At 39.4% G+C, this 16,111-nt stretch overlaps 1 protein-coding gene across 1 annotated transcript in view; it reads left to right on the top strand.

The window, feature by feature from the left end:
• The window catches only part of col4a5 (collagen, type IV, alpha 5 (Alport syndrome)), a 456,319-nt gene that overhangs the window by 214,569 nt on the left and 225,639 nt on the right, over positions 1–16,111 (top strand). The window contains exons 23-24 of the mRNA XM_028815432.2: positions 3,478–3,561; positions 4,601–4,671. Of these exons, the coding sequence (XP_028671265.2) occupies positions 3,478–3,561; positions 4,601–4,671 (155 nt within the window). The remainder of the gene's footprint in view (positions 1–3,477; positions 3,562–4,600; positions 4,672–16,111) is intronic.

Here is a 16,111-nt window from a genome sequence, read left to right as displayed (position 1 = left end):
AAAAAATGCTGTTCTAGTGGTCTGATGAGTATGGGATTTAAAATTCAGATTACAGTCAACAGTTACCCCTAAGCTTTTTACCTCCATCTTGACTTTTAATCCTAATGTATCCAGTTTATTTCTAATAGCCTCATTGTATCCATGATTGTCAATCACTAAAATTTCAGTTTTCTCTTTATTTAGCTTTAGAAAATTACTATTCATCCATTACAAGTAAGATATTGTGATAGTGAATCAAGAGAATCGGGGTCATAAGGTGCTATTGATAGGTACAGCTGTGTGTCATCAGCATAGCTGTGGTAGCTCACGTTGTGCCCCGAGATAATCTGACCTAACGGAAGCATGTAGATTGAGAAGAGCAGCGGACCCAGGATAGAGCCTTGTGGAACACCATATAGGATATCATGTGTCTTTGAGTTGTAATTACCACAACTAACAAAGAATTTTCTCCCTGCCAGGTAGGATTCAAACCAATTTAAGACACTGCCAGAGAGGCCCACCCATTGACTAAGGCAATTTCTAAGAATATTATGATCAATGATGTCAAATGCGGCACTCAGATCTAGGAGGATGAGAACAGATAAATGGCCTGTGTCTGCATTTACCCGCAAGTCATTTACTACTTTAACGAGTGCAGTTTCTGTGCTGTGATTTGTTCTAAAACCTGAATGAAATTTATCAAGAATAGCATGTTTATTGAGGTGGTCATTTAATTGCATAATGACTGCCTTCTCTAGAATTTTACTTAAGAAGGGCAGGTTAGAGATGGGTCTAAAATTTTCAAGAGCAGAGGGGTCAAGATTACTTTTCTTAAGTAGGGGTTTAACTACAGCAATCTTAAGACAGTCTGGGAAGACCCACGTATCTAATGACAAATTTACTATGTCAAGAATATTATCAATTAGCACGCCGATACTTCTTTGAAAAAACTTGTTGGTATTGGGTCAAGAACGCAGGTGGAGCGTTTCAGTTGAGAAATTATTTTATGTAAATCAGGTAAATCTATATCTATATATCTATATCTATATCAGGTAAATCTATCTATGTTAGAGCATATGCACTAACAACATTCATCATCACACTTCCAATTTCCAGCTTCATAATCATTACTCTGTTTGGCACTCTTTTCACTTCTGAAACATTCTTGACATACTATGCCTTCAGAATAACCCCTACCCCATTTCTCCTCCTATCCACAGCATGAGAGAACAATTTGAATCCACCTCCAATCCACCTGGACTTATTCTCCCATTACATTTACTCCATCATATCGGCTAACTCTCTCCCATTGCCAATCATACTGCCAACATTCAAATTACCTACCCTCAGTTCCACTTTCTTTACCTTCCTCCTGTCCTCTTTCCTCCGGACACATCTCCCACCTTTTCTTCTCCTTTTTCAGCCAACAGTAGCCCAATTTCCACCAGCACCAAGTTGGCTAACGGTACTGGTGGCAGTCGTTTTTAACTCAGGACTTGACTGATCCGGGATGGAAATCTGTATTGCTGTCCGCGTGTTGATCTGGCAAAATTTTACTCCTGATGCCCTTCCTGACATAACCCTCCCCATTTATCCAGGCTTGGGACCGGCACGAAGAATCACGCTGGTTTGCGCATCCCATGTGGCTGGGTTACAGTCCACTAAGAGTCCTAAATCACTCTCTTAAGGTGTACCATTGATTTTCATACCTCCCATTGTGTATTCAAACCTAATATTTTTACTTCCTTTGTGCAATACCTTACATTTACTGACATTATATTTCATCTGCCACAAAACACCACTCTTAACATCATCCAATTCTGATAAGGTTCCTCGCACCATAACACTCTTCTTCTTCTTTCTAAGCCAATTCTGCACCCATCTACAAATATTACCCTGAACTCCCACTTCTTTTAGTTTGATGCCCAAGCTCTCATGTGGAACCTTATGAAATGCTTCTGAAAGTCAAGATGAATAATATCATATTCCCTTTTTGTTGCTTCCTCATAGAATTCCAGCATGTTAGTAAAACATGACCTACCTTTCTGAACCCATGCTGACTGTTCAGATAAATTCCTGTACTTGCCATGTGCTGCTGAAGCTTATCCTTAATAATTCCTTCCATTGATTTTCCTGTTATGCACATTAAGCTTACTTATAGTTGCTTGTATCTGCCCAGTCACCCTTTTTATATAATTGGATAATATTTGTCAATCTGGTGTAGCAACACAGTGACAGTGTACAAGAAGGGCCTGAGTAGACTGTACTTCCTGAAGAGGCTTATGTCTTTTGATGTATGCAGCAGGCTGTTGGAGATATTTTACCAGTCTGTAGTAGCCAATGTATTAATTTATACTGTGGCCTCATGGTGAGGCAACTTGAGTTTTAATGATGTAAAATTCCTGAACAAACTTACCAGGAAAGCCTGTTCCATCACAGGGTTATTCATAAACAAATTGAAAATAATTGTGGAAAATAAAGTGGTGAGCAGATTTGGATTCTGTAATGGACAATGCCCTCCAGGAAGCACTCTCTTGTAGCACTTTTAGTCACTGGTTCTATCCTCTGCGGTGTGCTAAGAAACGCCTGTGGAGATCTTTGCTGTCTACAGCTCCCAGGGAATTCAGTACTTCCTCCCAATGTCCTAGACTAAATAATTAAATCTTTCATTTGCTATTTCTGCACAAAAATTCATTTATTATTTATATATTTATCTGTCTGTTAGTTGGTTACTCTATTTGTCCTGTAAATCTGTATCTTTGTTTTATATTTTCCTGCTGCTACATGCATTTAAATTTACCCTTGTTGTTCAATAGCATTGATCTAATCTAATCTAAAAAAAAGTTCAGATTGATTAAACAATAAAATTTTGTATTTTTATGTATTTCTCAAACATAATTTTTATTTTAATGCTAAAAATTAAAATAGAAAACTTTTAAGAATGTTAAAATCTGACAAGTAAAGTTAATTTGTGATTAGGCCTTCTAAATATGTAGATAAATGTATACCTTCTGTTGTTACAGTTTCAAAATAATCATACACGTCTGCAGTGCATGTACCTGTTTTGTGTAATATATGTAAATAAAGAAATTAGGTTCAAAATCAACTTTATATTATATTTATTGTAACCACATTGTAATGCTTTAAATGTAATGAGGAAATGCTCTCTGATGAATGGTATGGTATTGTTTATGAAATGTAATTTATTATTATTTTGGCATCAGTGAATTTCTTTCTCACTTTTCCAATCAGTGAGTTTGTGGATTGAGCAGACTCAGTTTACACAATAAGTATTTTAAGATTCTGTTTTATTTATAGCAAAATGTCAATTTTAATTCAGTGAATGTAGCATTAATATTTTTTATGTTATCTGTGTGTGCTTGTTATGATGAAAACAGATCTGCTTTTACTAAATGTTTTAACGAATGCTATTTTACATTAATTAACTATTTTGTAACATTTAATTTGTCTTGTTTTAATTATTATCAATTATTTCAGGTGAAAAAGGTGACACGTGTGTTAACTGTTACATTAATGGTGGTATTGGACAACCAGGACCTCCTGGACCTCCTGGATACCCAGGTAAGTTCCAAATCTACCTTTTTTCTTGGTCAAAGTTATGCGGTATGATATATATAAAAAACTCTCAATAATATAATTAAAAAAAAAAAAATCTCTTAAAATTTCACAAACAAAGACTGGGCTTCTAACTTCCCAAAGGCTCTGGATTACTTTCCTGTTGTTCTAAAAATGGTTTTATTCATTTATAGCCTTATTTCATTAGGACTTTGTCGTGTCTATTTCATTAGTATTAGGCAAAGCTTATGCCTTTTCAGCATTTAGAGCTGGTAAATACAGTATTTTTTTTATCTTAAACTGCAGCTTTAATCCACATGACTAGCACTATTTCCAGGATGTAATCTTTATAATCACAAGACTGGTCAGATATTGGCTGTTCTAAATTGAAATTACATAATTTGTGATTAAACAAGTAAATTACAATGTTTGCATAAGTTACATAATGGATCAAGGAGTCACTTCTAAAGTACAGGACATACAAATCCTCTTTTAAGAGTAAAATACAGCTGTTAAACAGAACTGCCCTGGGGGGGAAAAATGAAATGTCTGGTCATCCTACTTTTGTATTATATTTCTTCAACTGCCCTAAAATGTTGTGACCATGTTTAGTGTGAAACTGCCTTCACATGTTATACTCCTCAAAAATATCTGTTGAAGTCTGTGAAAATGTATGCTAATTGTCTTTAAACCACCGTGTTACACTGGCTTATTTTTTGTATATGTGACATGTACAGTATGAAATTAATTTGTTTATTAATTCTTAGAAAATTAGATTATTTCCCACTTCTAATGGATTTTAAGAGAATTGCAGAGAAAATGGCACAAATTTCTCACATGGAACAAAGCTGCAAGTAAATAATTCTCAGGTCAATTAAATAACAAAGTTTCTATGTACAGTACTGCTATTAGTTGTGAATTAAAACCTAAAACTGGTTTATCTTGAGTGAGGAAATTAAAACATTTCTGAGAAAACTTACATTGTTATGCATATTTAGCAACTTATTTATTTATTTGTTTGTTTGTTTGTTTGTTTTACCTTTAGGAGATCCTGGTCCTCCTGGATATAAAGGAGATAAAGGACTTGGTGGAAGACCTGGTTCAACTGGACATCCAGTAAGTGACTTCTTACATTTTAAATGTCATTATTCATTTAGGTTCATTTCACAAAAAAATGCTGATGCCAGTGGCATTTTACAAAAGACTATGTACCTATACTTAAATTGTCCAAAAATTGTTTAGGTGACAGTTTGCCTAGTAATTGAAATAAGTGGTTATCTATCAATTTAACTTCTTAATTCAGGAATTGTCTGGAGGGCTATAGTAGCTGCTGAGAAACTGTGAGCAGCATCTTACAGATATTAACATTTTCATGTCCATTTTTGGTGTTAATTGAATCAGATGTCTCTCACCACCCCTTTGTTTTCAGTAAACACAAAAGAGTAGACACAACAGAGTATCATCAGAATACAAATGAAATGATTAGACTACTATATATTTTGGGAATAGTTTAAAAAGTAAAAAAAAAACTACTAAGAATGGATTCCAAGAATCAAGTAAATTTTGAAATATTTGTACTTGGAACATCATATAGATTTGACTTGGGGCCATATTCTCATGGAGCAAATATTCTTTGAGCAGAGCCAGGCACACCTGACCCCAAACAGTCAGAGAGAAAACCACTAAAATACACCATCCTGATACGTCTCGTTACTTGTCCCAGCCTTGAAAATTGGTAAATGTTAATTAATTGAAACACTGATCAGTCAGGTGGAAGAAGGTACCAGGGCATTTAAATAAAAGAGATGACAAATTTTAGAGGCAAACGCATTAAATGAAACTTGTGTGTGGTTAGTTATAACCTGTATATAATTTTGATCTGGTGTGCTGGTGGTTAGTGTTTCAAGGTGGTTTTTTTGTTTACATTTCTGAATACATAATTCCAGCACACATTTGTATAGGAAAGGAAATCATGTGAAAGGATATCATGAGACCAGATAGTGGAAAGTGAGAGGGGTTTATAAGAAGTATTAACAGTAAGGAGTAGAGAGATGCTACAGATTTGAATTTAGCTAATAAATAATCAGCACAAATGCAAAATGAATGAGGGAGGCAGAAGAGAAATCAGAGAACGTCTACATGTTTTAAGCACAGACTTCAAATTAAGATAAACAAAAAAGGAAGAAGCAGGATTCACAAACCTGGACCATGAGGATTGGAATAACTTCAGTTTGCAATCATTGTCACCTAATGTCCAAATACCTCGTCTAGACCAGTCAGGAAAAACAGTTGGATCACCACCTACATTTTATCCTTGTTTGTTAAAGAGATAGATATTGAGATGCCTTCTTGGAGGTAGTGCCAAAAAGTTTTGATATGATGCCATATTTGAAGGGAATAAGAATTAAGGGGCATATTTTAATTAAATTGTATAGCACATGGGCGGCACGGTGGCGCAGTGGTAGCGCTGCTGCCTCGCAGTTAGGAGACCCGGGTTCGCTTCCCGGGTCCACCTGCGTGGAGTTTGCATGTTCTCCCCGTGTCTGCGTGGGTTTCCTCCGGGCGCTCTGGTTTCCTCCCACAGTCCAAAGACATGCAGGTTAGGTGGATTGGCAATTCTAAATTGGCCCTAGTGTGTGCTTGGTGTGTGGGTGTGTTTGTGTGTGTCCTGCGGTGGGTTGGCACCCTGCCTGGGATTGTTTTCCTTGTGCCCTGTGTTGCCTGGGATTGGCTCCAGCAGACCCCCGTGACCCTGTGTTCGGATTCAGCGGGTTAGAAGATGGATGGATGTATAGCACATTGAAACAGCTAATCTATGGTACAAGAGAAAAGGACTGATTGTCACATGATGCAATATTCCAGTTAACCATATAAGCAGAAACAATCTAAACAAGCAAAGAAACAAATGAAAATCAAGTAACTGAAAGAACATAGCATTTCCTCCACACTCCGACCATGCATCATGACTGTCTTCCCTCAAATTTTGTTGTCTCATTTATTAGAGCTCATACCCTCATCCTGAAAACTCATGTAAAGAAGAAAAACACCCCCATTCTCCAGTCACTAAACACTCCACCAATGTTAAAACCATGAAAACAAAAGGAGTGTCTGTGATTGAAGCACCTCCCCATCCCCTGCCCCTACCCCTGTCTTACATGGCTTTGATGAACAAATGCATCAGGGAATTCTGAAAAATTCCAAGGGCCTAAATGATTAAAACAATTGGTACCCAATATCCAAAGGCTTAAACGTGTGTAAAAACCATGCATGCCTCCAAACAACCTAAAAAAAAATGATATATAGAAAATCTACACACCATTCTATATCAATGACAAAGTTTACATTTAATATGAAATAGAAAGTTTAGTAAAGTCATTTGGTCTGTTATAGAAAAAAAATACAGATACAGTGAAGAAAAAAAAACTATATGTCGAGAATAAAGTCGACATGTTGACTTTATTCTCGACATTTCCACTTTAATCTCAACGCTAATGATGAGAATGAAGTCGACATGTTGACTTTATTCTCGACATTTCCACTTTGATCCTGACGCTTATGTCGAGAATAAAGTCGACATTTCCACTTTATTCTCCACATTTCTACTTTATTTTCACCGTTTATGATGAGATTAAAGTCGACATGTTGACTTTATTCTCGTAGTTTGTCATTAAAGTAGAACATCGTAAACTAAATTTCATCTTAAAATTAATATTTAATTTACTAGATATTCTCAAACCCCATCATATATTATGTAGCGTATGAAATGCTTTGTGTTAAGTGTTCCCTGACCCATGTTAATCGCTATGTGCTTCTTAAAATGACTTTCGCTTGCACAAGAGGAGGCGCAGGCAGCAATCACCACACAGAATACATTAATTTTATGATATTCCTGCTCCCTGAACATTTACAATGCTAAGATAAATACTTGATATCATTTTCATGATGAAAATGCATTAAAGCATGTACTAATCATGTGGGGGCACGGTGGCGTGGGGGTTGCAATGCTACCTGGCAGCAAGGGGGTCCCGGGTGTTCCCTACCTTGAGTTTGTATGTTTTTCTGGTGGGTTTACACAGCGTGCTTCAGTTTCCTTTCAAAGTCATGTGGGCAGTGGGGTTTTGTTTTGCTAAATTGCCCCTAGTGTATGTGTGTGCTCATATTCACCCTGCGATGTGCTGGCGCCTCGTTCAGGATTTGCTCCTGCCTCGCACACAAGGCTTGCTGGGATGGGTGCAACCCTGAATGGATGGCATAATTAAAAATGTATAACGAAGATTTTTTAAAGTTCTGCACGCTCCATGGTCTAAGTTTATAGCTAGTTTTAATTTCACAAAGACGTTTATCTTGTGGTGATTGGTTATGTGGAGAAAGAAAAAGGAAGGATAGGAACTGGGGGGTTGGTACGTTAGACAGAGACAGCATGCATTCAAAAAAAAAAGCCCGATCAGAAGAACATCAGTTGAATTCTGTGTTCGTGTCTCCGACCACCAGATCAGGAACCCAACATTTACACAATATTTAAGTTAAACCTGTGCGATACACATTCATACTTCCAGTTCTTTGGAGCCTCGTCACACCTGCCATAAAGTTCTCTACACTGAACGTACACCTGGGGACCCCTTACTGCAAGGGAGCAGCACTACCGCCACACCACCGTGCATGTTTAATACCTGCTTTAATGCATTTCATCATGAAAATGATATCAAGTATTTATCTTAGCATTGTAAATGTTCAGAGAGCAGGAATATCATGAAGTGAATGTATTCTGTGCGGCAATCACTGCCGGCGCCTCCTCTTAGTGCAGAGGAAGTCAGTTTAACCCCTTAACCGCCCTCTGCCGGATATATCCGGCACCGTTGTTTTATTGCTAACGCCATACTGCCGGAATTATCCGGCATATTTGCCTGTGGTTATATGAATGCCTGGCAAGTAGTATAACTGACGGTTTGGCGTGGGTATTATTACTACGTTGTATTTCGACAAGTCTGTGGTTGTTTTGGCCGGTCATGTGACGTGATTCGCATGTAACAGCTGTGAATATGGCGAAACGTAAACTGACTTCAAGTGAGGCTTTGCAGGCGATTTTGGACAGTTCTGGTCATGATTGTAGCAGTTCTGAAGAAGATTTTAGCGACAATGATGAGCAGCAACGTGCGCTGCATGATACTGTGAATGAAGACGCATCGGATGACGGCGATGAGTGGGTGTATCCCCAGCATCTCAACTGGACTGCTGCCCGAGGTGAACTACCTTTTCTGCATCCGTTTGAGGCAACGTGTGGCTTTATTGTTGATGTAAACAATTACACTGCTGAGCAGTTTTATGAGCTGTTTGTGTCACCTGATTTGATCAGACATTTTGTTCATCAGACAAATCTGTATGCAGCACAGTTTATTGAGAAAAATCCCAATTTACCTCCACATTCCCGTGTTCGTGCTTGGTTTGACACTGATGAAAACGAAATGAAAAAATTCATTGGGATTTTGATGTTGATGGGAATAATCAGAAAACCAGATATTGAGATGTACTGGTCTACAGATCCTATGTATGCAACACCTATTTTTGCAGCTGTCATGACACGTAACCGATTCTCTTTGCTGCTGAAATTCTTTCATTTGAATGACAACAGAAATGAGCCAGATAAGAAAGATCCAAACCGCGACCGCTTGTTCAAGCTACGTCCTTTGATTGATCATTTATTTGAAGCATTTCAGTTGCCCTACATGCCAGGACTGTCAGTTGCAGTTGATGAAAGTTTATTGTTGTGGAAGGGCCGCTTACAGTTTTGACAGTATCTACCATTGAAAAGGGCACGGTTTGGTATCAAGATGTTTTGCTTAGCTGAGAATTCAGGTTACATTTATAGATTTCGTGTATACACTGGCAAAGAGGATCCTATGAGTAGTATTTCAGCAGTGTTGCCAGATGAATGTAAGGACTTTGGACTTTCAGAAAAACGCTGTCGTGTCTGTTCAAAGAAGGGTCAGCGTAGAGACGTCAAGACCTTCTGCTCAAAGTGTCCCAGCAATCCAGGACTTTGTGCAGTTCCCTGCTTTGGCCTGTGGCACAGCAAACTAAAATACTGGGAATGAAACTATGATTGACTGAACTACTTTTGACTTTTGAATTACTTTTGACTGTTCCGTTTTGTAGTAGACAATAAATCCAGAAGCCTGAGAAAAGGTACATTTTGTGTTTTATTATGTGTTTGCCCATTTCTAGAGCTTGCACAACATTTAGTAGTCAATACTGCTTGAATAAATGTAAAAAATGTAAAAAAAATGTAAAAAAGTAAAAAAACGAAAATTGTTCCGATTTCGCCTGGCGTGGGGAATATTTAGGGAGTTGGTGGTTAAAGGGTTAAGAAGCGCGTAGCGATTAACAACTCGGTCAGGGAACACTTAACACAAAGCATTTAATGTACTTCATTAACTTATGATGGGATTTGAGAAAATCTATTAAATTAAACATTGATATTAGGATGAAGTTTAGTTTATGACATTCTACTTTAATGACAAAATAAACTATGACAATAAGGTAGAAATGTCGACTTTAATCTCGACATAAACAGCGAGAATAAAGTGGCAATGTCGAGAATAAAGTCGACATGTTGACTTTATTCTTGACATTTCCACTTTAATCTCAACATTTATGGCGAGAATAAAGTCGACATGTTGACTTTATTCTCGACATATAGTTTTATTTCTTCACTGTGTCCGGATTTTTTTTTTCATCATTAGTGTTTTTCTTCATTAGTGTGTGTAAGTGTTGCATTCAGGCACAGACTATCTCTCCATTATGGAAAATGCCCAAGGCCACTAAAGCATTAGAAGGAGAACTGTAGATGACATGGCAGTTCCCATGATATAATTCTATGCAAGCATGATGAAATAAAAAGAACTGCTTACCAAATTTCTTTGCTTTTCATTTCAATTCAGTGGCTTGTTCATTTCCTGTCTTGGTATAGCAGTGGTTGCACTGAAGTCTTGAAAGAAAATTAAACTAACAATATTTCTTGTAGTTTGCAAAATCAGTTGACAGTCTTTGAAATTCAAGAATTTAAAAATAACAGACCATAGAAGTATGGAGGAATAATGCTTGATATAACTTCTGTGGCATCTGTTTATCTCTACAAGAAAACTGCCCATAGTTTTTTTCAAGAAGATAACCACTCATTCCCCTCCAAACTGTTTAGTCCAAAATGTGGTACTTAGCCATGAGAGTAGTCACCTTGGCTTGAAGGCTTTTGAGGTCTTAGTCATTTGGAGCTTATTCATGTGATTTAGTCATGGTGAACACTTTTGCATGTGTCTTTTGCTACTTTTTAATTGTGAAAATATCAGCTAACAATTGAGAAAAGTTATGTTGCAAGCTTGCATTTTTCATGGAGACTTGTTGTAAAACACGGGATTTTATGTCTTCAAAGAAGAACACCATATTATTCTTAATAACTCTGTCATGGACTATAGCCCCCTGTCCTTGGGGAGCCTTTTTATTGAACTAATAGAGTCCAAGAGTCAGTCTTGTTATTTTATTCTTATATTGACGGGTGAACTGAAAGTGCAGACATCACCATCGGGTGACATGTAATTCCCCAAGTTTCTGTTTTATCAGAATCAGAATCAGCTTTATTGGCCAAGTATATGTACACATACAAGGAATTGGACTCCGGTTTTACCTAGTATTGTCCCTGATGCTGTGAGATTGACTTAAGTGTTCATGAGAGTGATGGCCTGAGGAAAGAAACTGTTCACATGTCTGGTAGTTTTGGCGTACAGTGCTCTGTAGCGCCTACCAGAGGGAAGAAGTTGAAAAAAGGTTGTAACCAGGGTGTGATGGGTCTGCAATGATGTTTTCTGCCCGTTTCCTGACTCGAGATCTGTGTAAGTCTTGAATGGAGGGCAGATCAACACCAATGATTTTTTCTGCAATCCTGACTGTCCGTTGAAGTCTGTTCCTGTCCTGTTTTGTGGCTGAGCCAAACCAGACTGTGATAGATGAACAGAGAACAGACTGGATTACTGCAGAGTAAAATTGCATGAGCAGCTCCTGAAGCAGGTTGAACTTCCTGAGCTGGCGCAGGAAGTACAACCTCTGCTGGGCCTTTTTAACAATTGTGTTTATGTTTAGTTCCCACTTTAGGTCCTGGGAAATTGTGGATCCCAGAAACCTAAAGTTTTCCACAGCAGACACAATGCTGTTGAGTAGTGTGAGAGGGGGCAGCACTGGGGGGCTCCTCCTGAAGTCCACTGTCATCTCCACAGTTTTAAGCTTGTTCAGCTCCAGGTTGTTTTGACCGCACCAGAGGGCCAGCTGTTCGACCTCTCGTCTGTATACAGACTCGTCACTGTCCTTGATGAGGCCAATTACTGTCATATCATCTGCGAACTTATTCTTATTCTTATTCTTTCCCTACAGTGATGAAATACAGAATGGAGTCAATGTGAATTGTACTGATGAGCACTTAGGCTCCACTCATGCTATGGGAGTTTAGAGTGTCCCAATTTATTTGCATTCACATACATTTCTGGTCAGGTTTTTTCAGAAACATGAGGTCACTACTCAGTTACTATTTGGTCCACACTTGAAATAAGGTATTTTAATGTTTTGCATCCTGTACAGAGATTTACTTCACAGTCATTGGTTAAATTTGAACTGTTTAATTCTCAATCCATCAGCAATAAATCCACACTGATTGAAGAACACATCAGGGAGAAAGGACTTGACTTCATGTGTCTGACAGAAACCTGGCACCAGTCAGAGGTTTACTCTGCCTTAAATGAAGCCTTATCCACTTGGCTACAGTTACTTAGACGTAGCTCGCAGCACTGGGCGTGGTGGTGGACTAGCTATTATCCACCGTCAGGACCTGGGGTTGTCCCCTATCTCGATACCTGCAATATCTTCTTGCAAGTGCCTTGCATGTAAATGTAAGCCCCCCTTTCCCATGACTGTTCTCCTTATCTATCGACCTCCAAAACCCAACTCTGCCTTTATTCCAGAAATGACTGATCTTCTCACAACACTCTGTGCTACTTCTGTCAACATCATAATCTTAGGAGATATAAATATTCATGTTGACAATCCCACAGGTTATCTCACTGTTGATTTCCTTGAGCTGCTAGATTCTCTCAACCTACAACAATGTGTTGATGTTCCCACACATTCTAGGGGTCACACACTTGACTTGGTCATTTCAAACTGTGCCCCAATCAGTAATCTACAGGTATATGATCTTGGTATTTCAGACTACAAAGTAGTGTCAGTGGAGCTGCCCTTTTTCTCCCCCCGTATCAAACCAAAACGACAGATCCATTTCAGAAATCTGAAGATTATCAATGTGGATGCCTTGGCCTTGGACCTTACATTTCTCTCCTCTGACTTTATCAGCTCCCTCTCTGTTGCTGACCTCGTGGATTTTTACAACCAGTCCCTGAGCAGTCTCCTGGACTTCCACGCCCTTTTAACATCCAGGTCCGTCTCATTCTCGTGCTCAGCACCTTGGTATACCTGCGAGATGTGAAAAATGAAGGCGGCTGGGCGTGTCTTTGAGTGGCGGCTCAAGGCCTCTGGGTTGACTGTCCATAAACAGGGAACACATGAGGGAATATGCAGAAGCTCTGAAGGTTGCACGGTCCAGGTTTTATTCCACCATCATCAGAAATGGCTCCAGGAACCCTAAAAAACTTTTTTCAACTATAAATCATCTTCTCAAACCTCCTTCACCTGCCCATTCTGAGACCACCAATGAGAGGTGCAACATGTATATCAACTTTTTCAAGCAAAAAGTTGATAATATTCGTTTACACCTCTCTACCAAGGATATCTTGCCCTTCCCAACTGTCGACTCATTGTCTGAGACTGTCCAGCCCCTTTGCTCTTTCTCTGTTGCCACACGGGAAGAGGTGGAGGACGTCATCAGGAAAATGAAACTGTCTGCTAGTTCCCTGGACCATTTCCCCTCACCCTTGCTGAGGGCCAACATTTCTACTGTCTCTCCACTTATCACCAGGATCATAAATCATTCCCTCCTGGCTGGCCATATTCCTTCTACACTAAAAACTGCTGTCATCAGACCTCTACTGAAAAAATCCACCTTGGATCCTGAAGTTCTCTCTAACTATAGGCCCATATCCAATCTTCCGTTTCTCTGTAAAGTTCTGGAAAAAATAGTTGTAGCACAACTTCATGATCATCTCAAACTAAATAACCTGTTTGAAAAGTTTCAGTCTGGTTTTCGCCCTGGCCATAGCACCGAAACAGCCCTGGTCAGGGTCACCAATGATCTTCTGATGACGGCAGATACTGGTTCTCCTTCACTACTTATCCTCCTTGACCTGACAGCTGCTTTTGACATAATAGACCATAACATCCTTCTTCACCGCCTGCAATACACTATTGGACTCTCAGGAAATGTTCTAAATTGGTTTACATCATACCTGACTGGCAGAACTGAGCATGTCGCCCTTGGCAGCACAAAGTCTCACACCCACAACGTCACCTGTGGTGTTCCACAGGGCTCTGTGCTGGGCCCTATCCTTTTTACCATCTACATGCTCCCCCTTGGAATTGTCATTGGCAGACATGGTTTATCTTTCAATTGCTATGCCGATGACACTCAGCTTTACCTCAGGACTACTCCCACCTCCTCTATTGCTCCTCTGCCAACATCTACATTGACTACCTGCCTGGAGGAGATAGAGGCATGGATGAGGCTCAGTTTTCTTCAGCTGAATAGATCCAAAACAGAAGCCATCTTAGTTGGCACATCACATCATCTCCGCTCTTCTACCATCACCAGTATTACTTTCTCTGACCAAAATATTCCCCTTTCCACATCTGTTACTAATTTGGGTGTTAAACTGGACTCCCAACTTACTTTTGACACCCACATCAAATATCTCTGTAAGTCATCTTTTTACCACCTCAAGAACATCGCCAAACTCCGCCCAATACTCACCCTGGCAGATGCAGAGAAGCTCGTCCATGCCTTTGTCTCTTCCAGGCTGGATTATTGTAATGCGCTCCTCATCGGGATTCCTGGTAAGAGTATCCAGAGACTCCAATATATTCAGAACAGCGCTGCCAGGATCATGCTGAGGGTGCGAAAGCATGATCACATTACCCCCATTCTGAAAACCCTTCACTGGCTCCCTGTTTCATTCAGAATAGAGTATAAGGTCTCCCTTCTTACCCATCAGTGCATTTATGGACATGCCCCTCTTTATTTACAGGAACTCCTTACCCCTCATACCTCCTTACGCTCCCTCCGCTCTGTACACACTAACACCCTTCAAGTCCCTAGAACTAAGCTCATCAACATGGGTGACAGGGCGTTTTCATCTGTGGCACCGAGGCTGTGGAATGCCCTCCCTGATTACCTGAGAGCCCCACAGTCGACTGAGGCTTTTAAACGAAACCTAAAAACTCATCTTTTTAGAAAGACATTTTTATAGATTCTTCTGTTTTTATTATTCTATTTTTACTCTGTAGCACTTTGGGATTGCTAAAACATAAAGTGCAATATAAATAAAATGTATTATCCATCTATCCATTTTCCACCCCACTGAATCCAAACACAGGGTCACAGGGGTCTGCTGGAGCCAATCCCAGCCAACACAGGGCACAAGGCAGGAACCAATCCTGGGCAGGGTGCCAACCCACCGCAGGACACACAAAAACACACACCAAGCACACACTAGGGCCAATTTAGAATCGCCAGTCCACTAAACCTGCTTGTCTTTGGACTGTGGGAGGAAACCCACACAGACACAGGGAGAACATGCAAACTCCACGCAGGGAGGACCTGGGAAGCGAACCCAGGTCTCCCAACTGCAAGGCAGCAGTGCTACCCACTGTGCCACCATGCCACCTAAAATGTATTATTATTATTATTATTATTAGATTGTTTAAATGAAAATGAAAAGCATAAGAGATGTGTTAAATGTGGTGCACTTAATACGTGTGACATACGTTAAATAAGTGAATGAGGGGCAAAAATCCTTTTGTCCCTAATAGAGAAAGTGTCACAGTCCATTGGAAGTAATGATGTGTCCTCTTGCCCCTCCATGGTCAATAGCATAATAAAGCTCTCCTAAAAAAATTAAAAGTATCATCATGGTTCTTCATAGATGCCTTTTCTATAAGTGGAAGAAATTTGTATACGATTTACAGCACAAAATGAGACTGTTAGGCAATAATCACTAGGCAAGAAATTTCTTGAGATTTTTCTTTTTAAGGTAACATTTGAGTTGCTGTTTATTATTGTTTGCCAAACAATGATGAAAGGTTTGAATGAAAAAAATATTTTTATTCCATCATTGTGTATGCTGTCAGCACATGGTCCAACAGTTTTAGGGTGGAATGGTGGCTCTGAGGCTAGTGTCGATATCCGGAGGGTTGCTGGTTCAAATTCCTGTTACTGCTGAAAGAGACAGTACTCTACCGGGCCCTTCAGCAAGTCCCTTAACCTGCAATTGCTCCAAGGGCACTGTATAATGGCTGACTCTGGATTCTGCGTTCTACAGTCATATGAAAAAGTTTGTGAACCCCTCTT

Source organism: Erpetoichthys calabaricus, chromosome 12 (genome assembly GCF_900747795.2).
Source record: "Erpetoichthys calabaricus chromosome 12, fErpCal1.3, whole genome shotgun sequence".
Taxonomy (NCBI): Eukaryota; Metazoa; Chordata; class Cladistia; order Polypteriformes; family Polypteridae; genus Erpetoichthys; species Erpetoichthys calabaricus.
The sequence above is the reverse complement of the archived record's forward strand: the minus strand, read 5'-3'. Positions and strand labels throughout refer to the sequence as shown.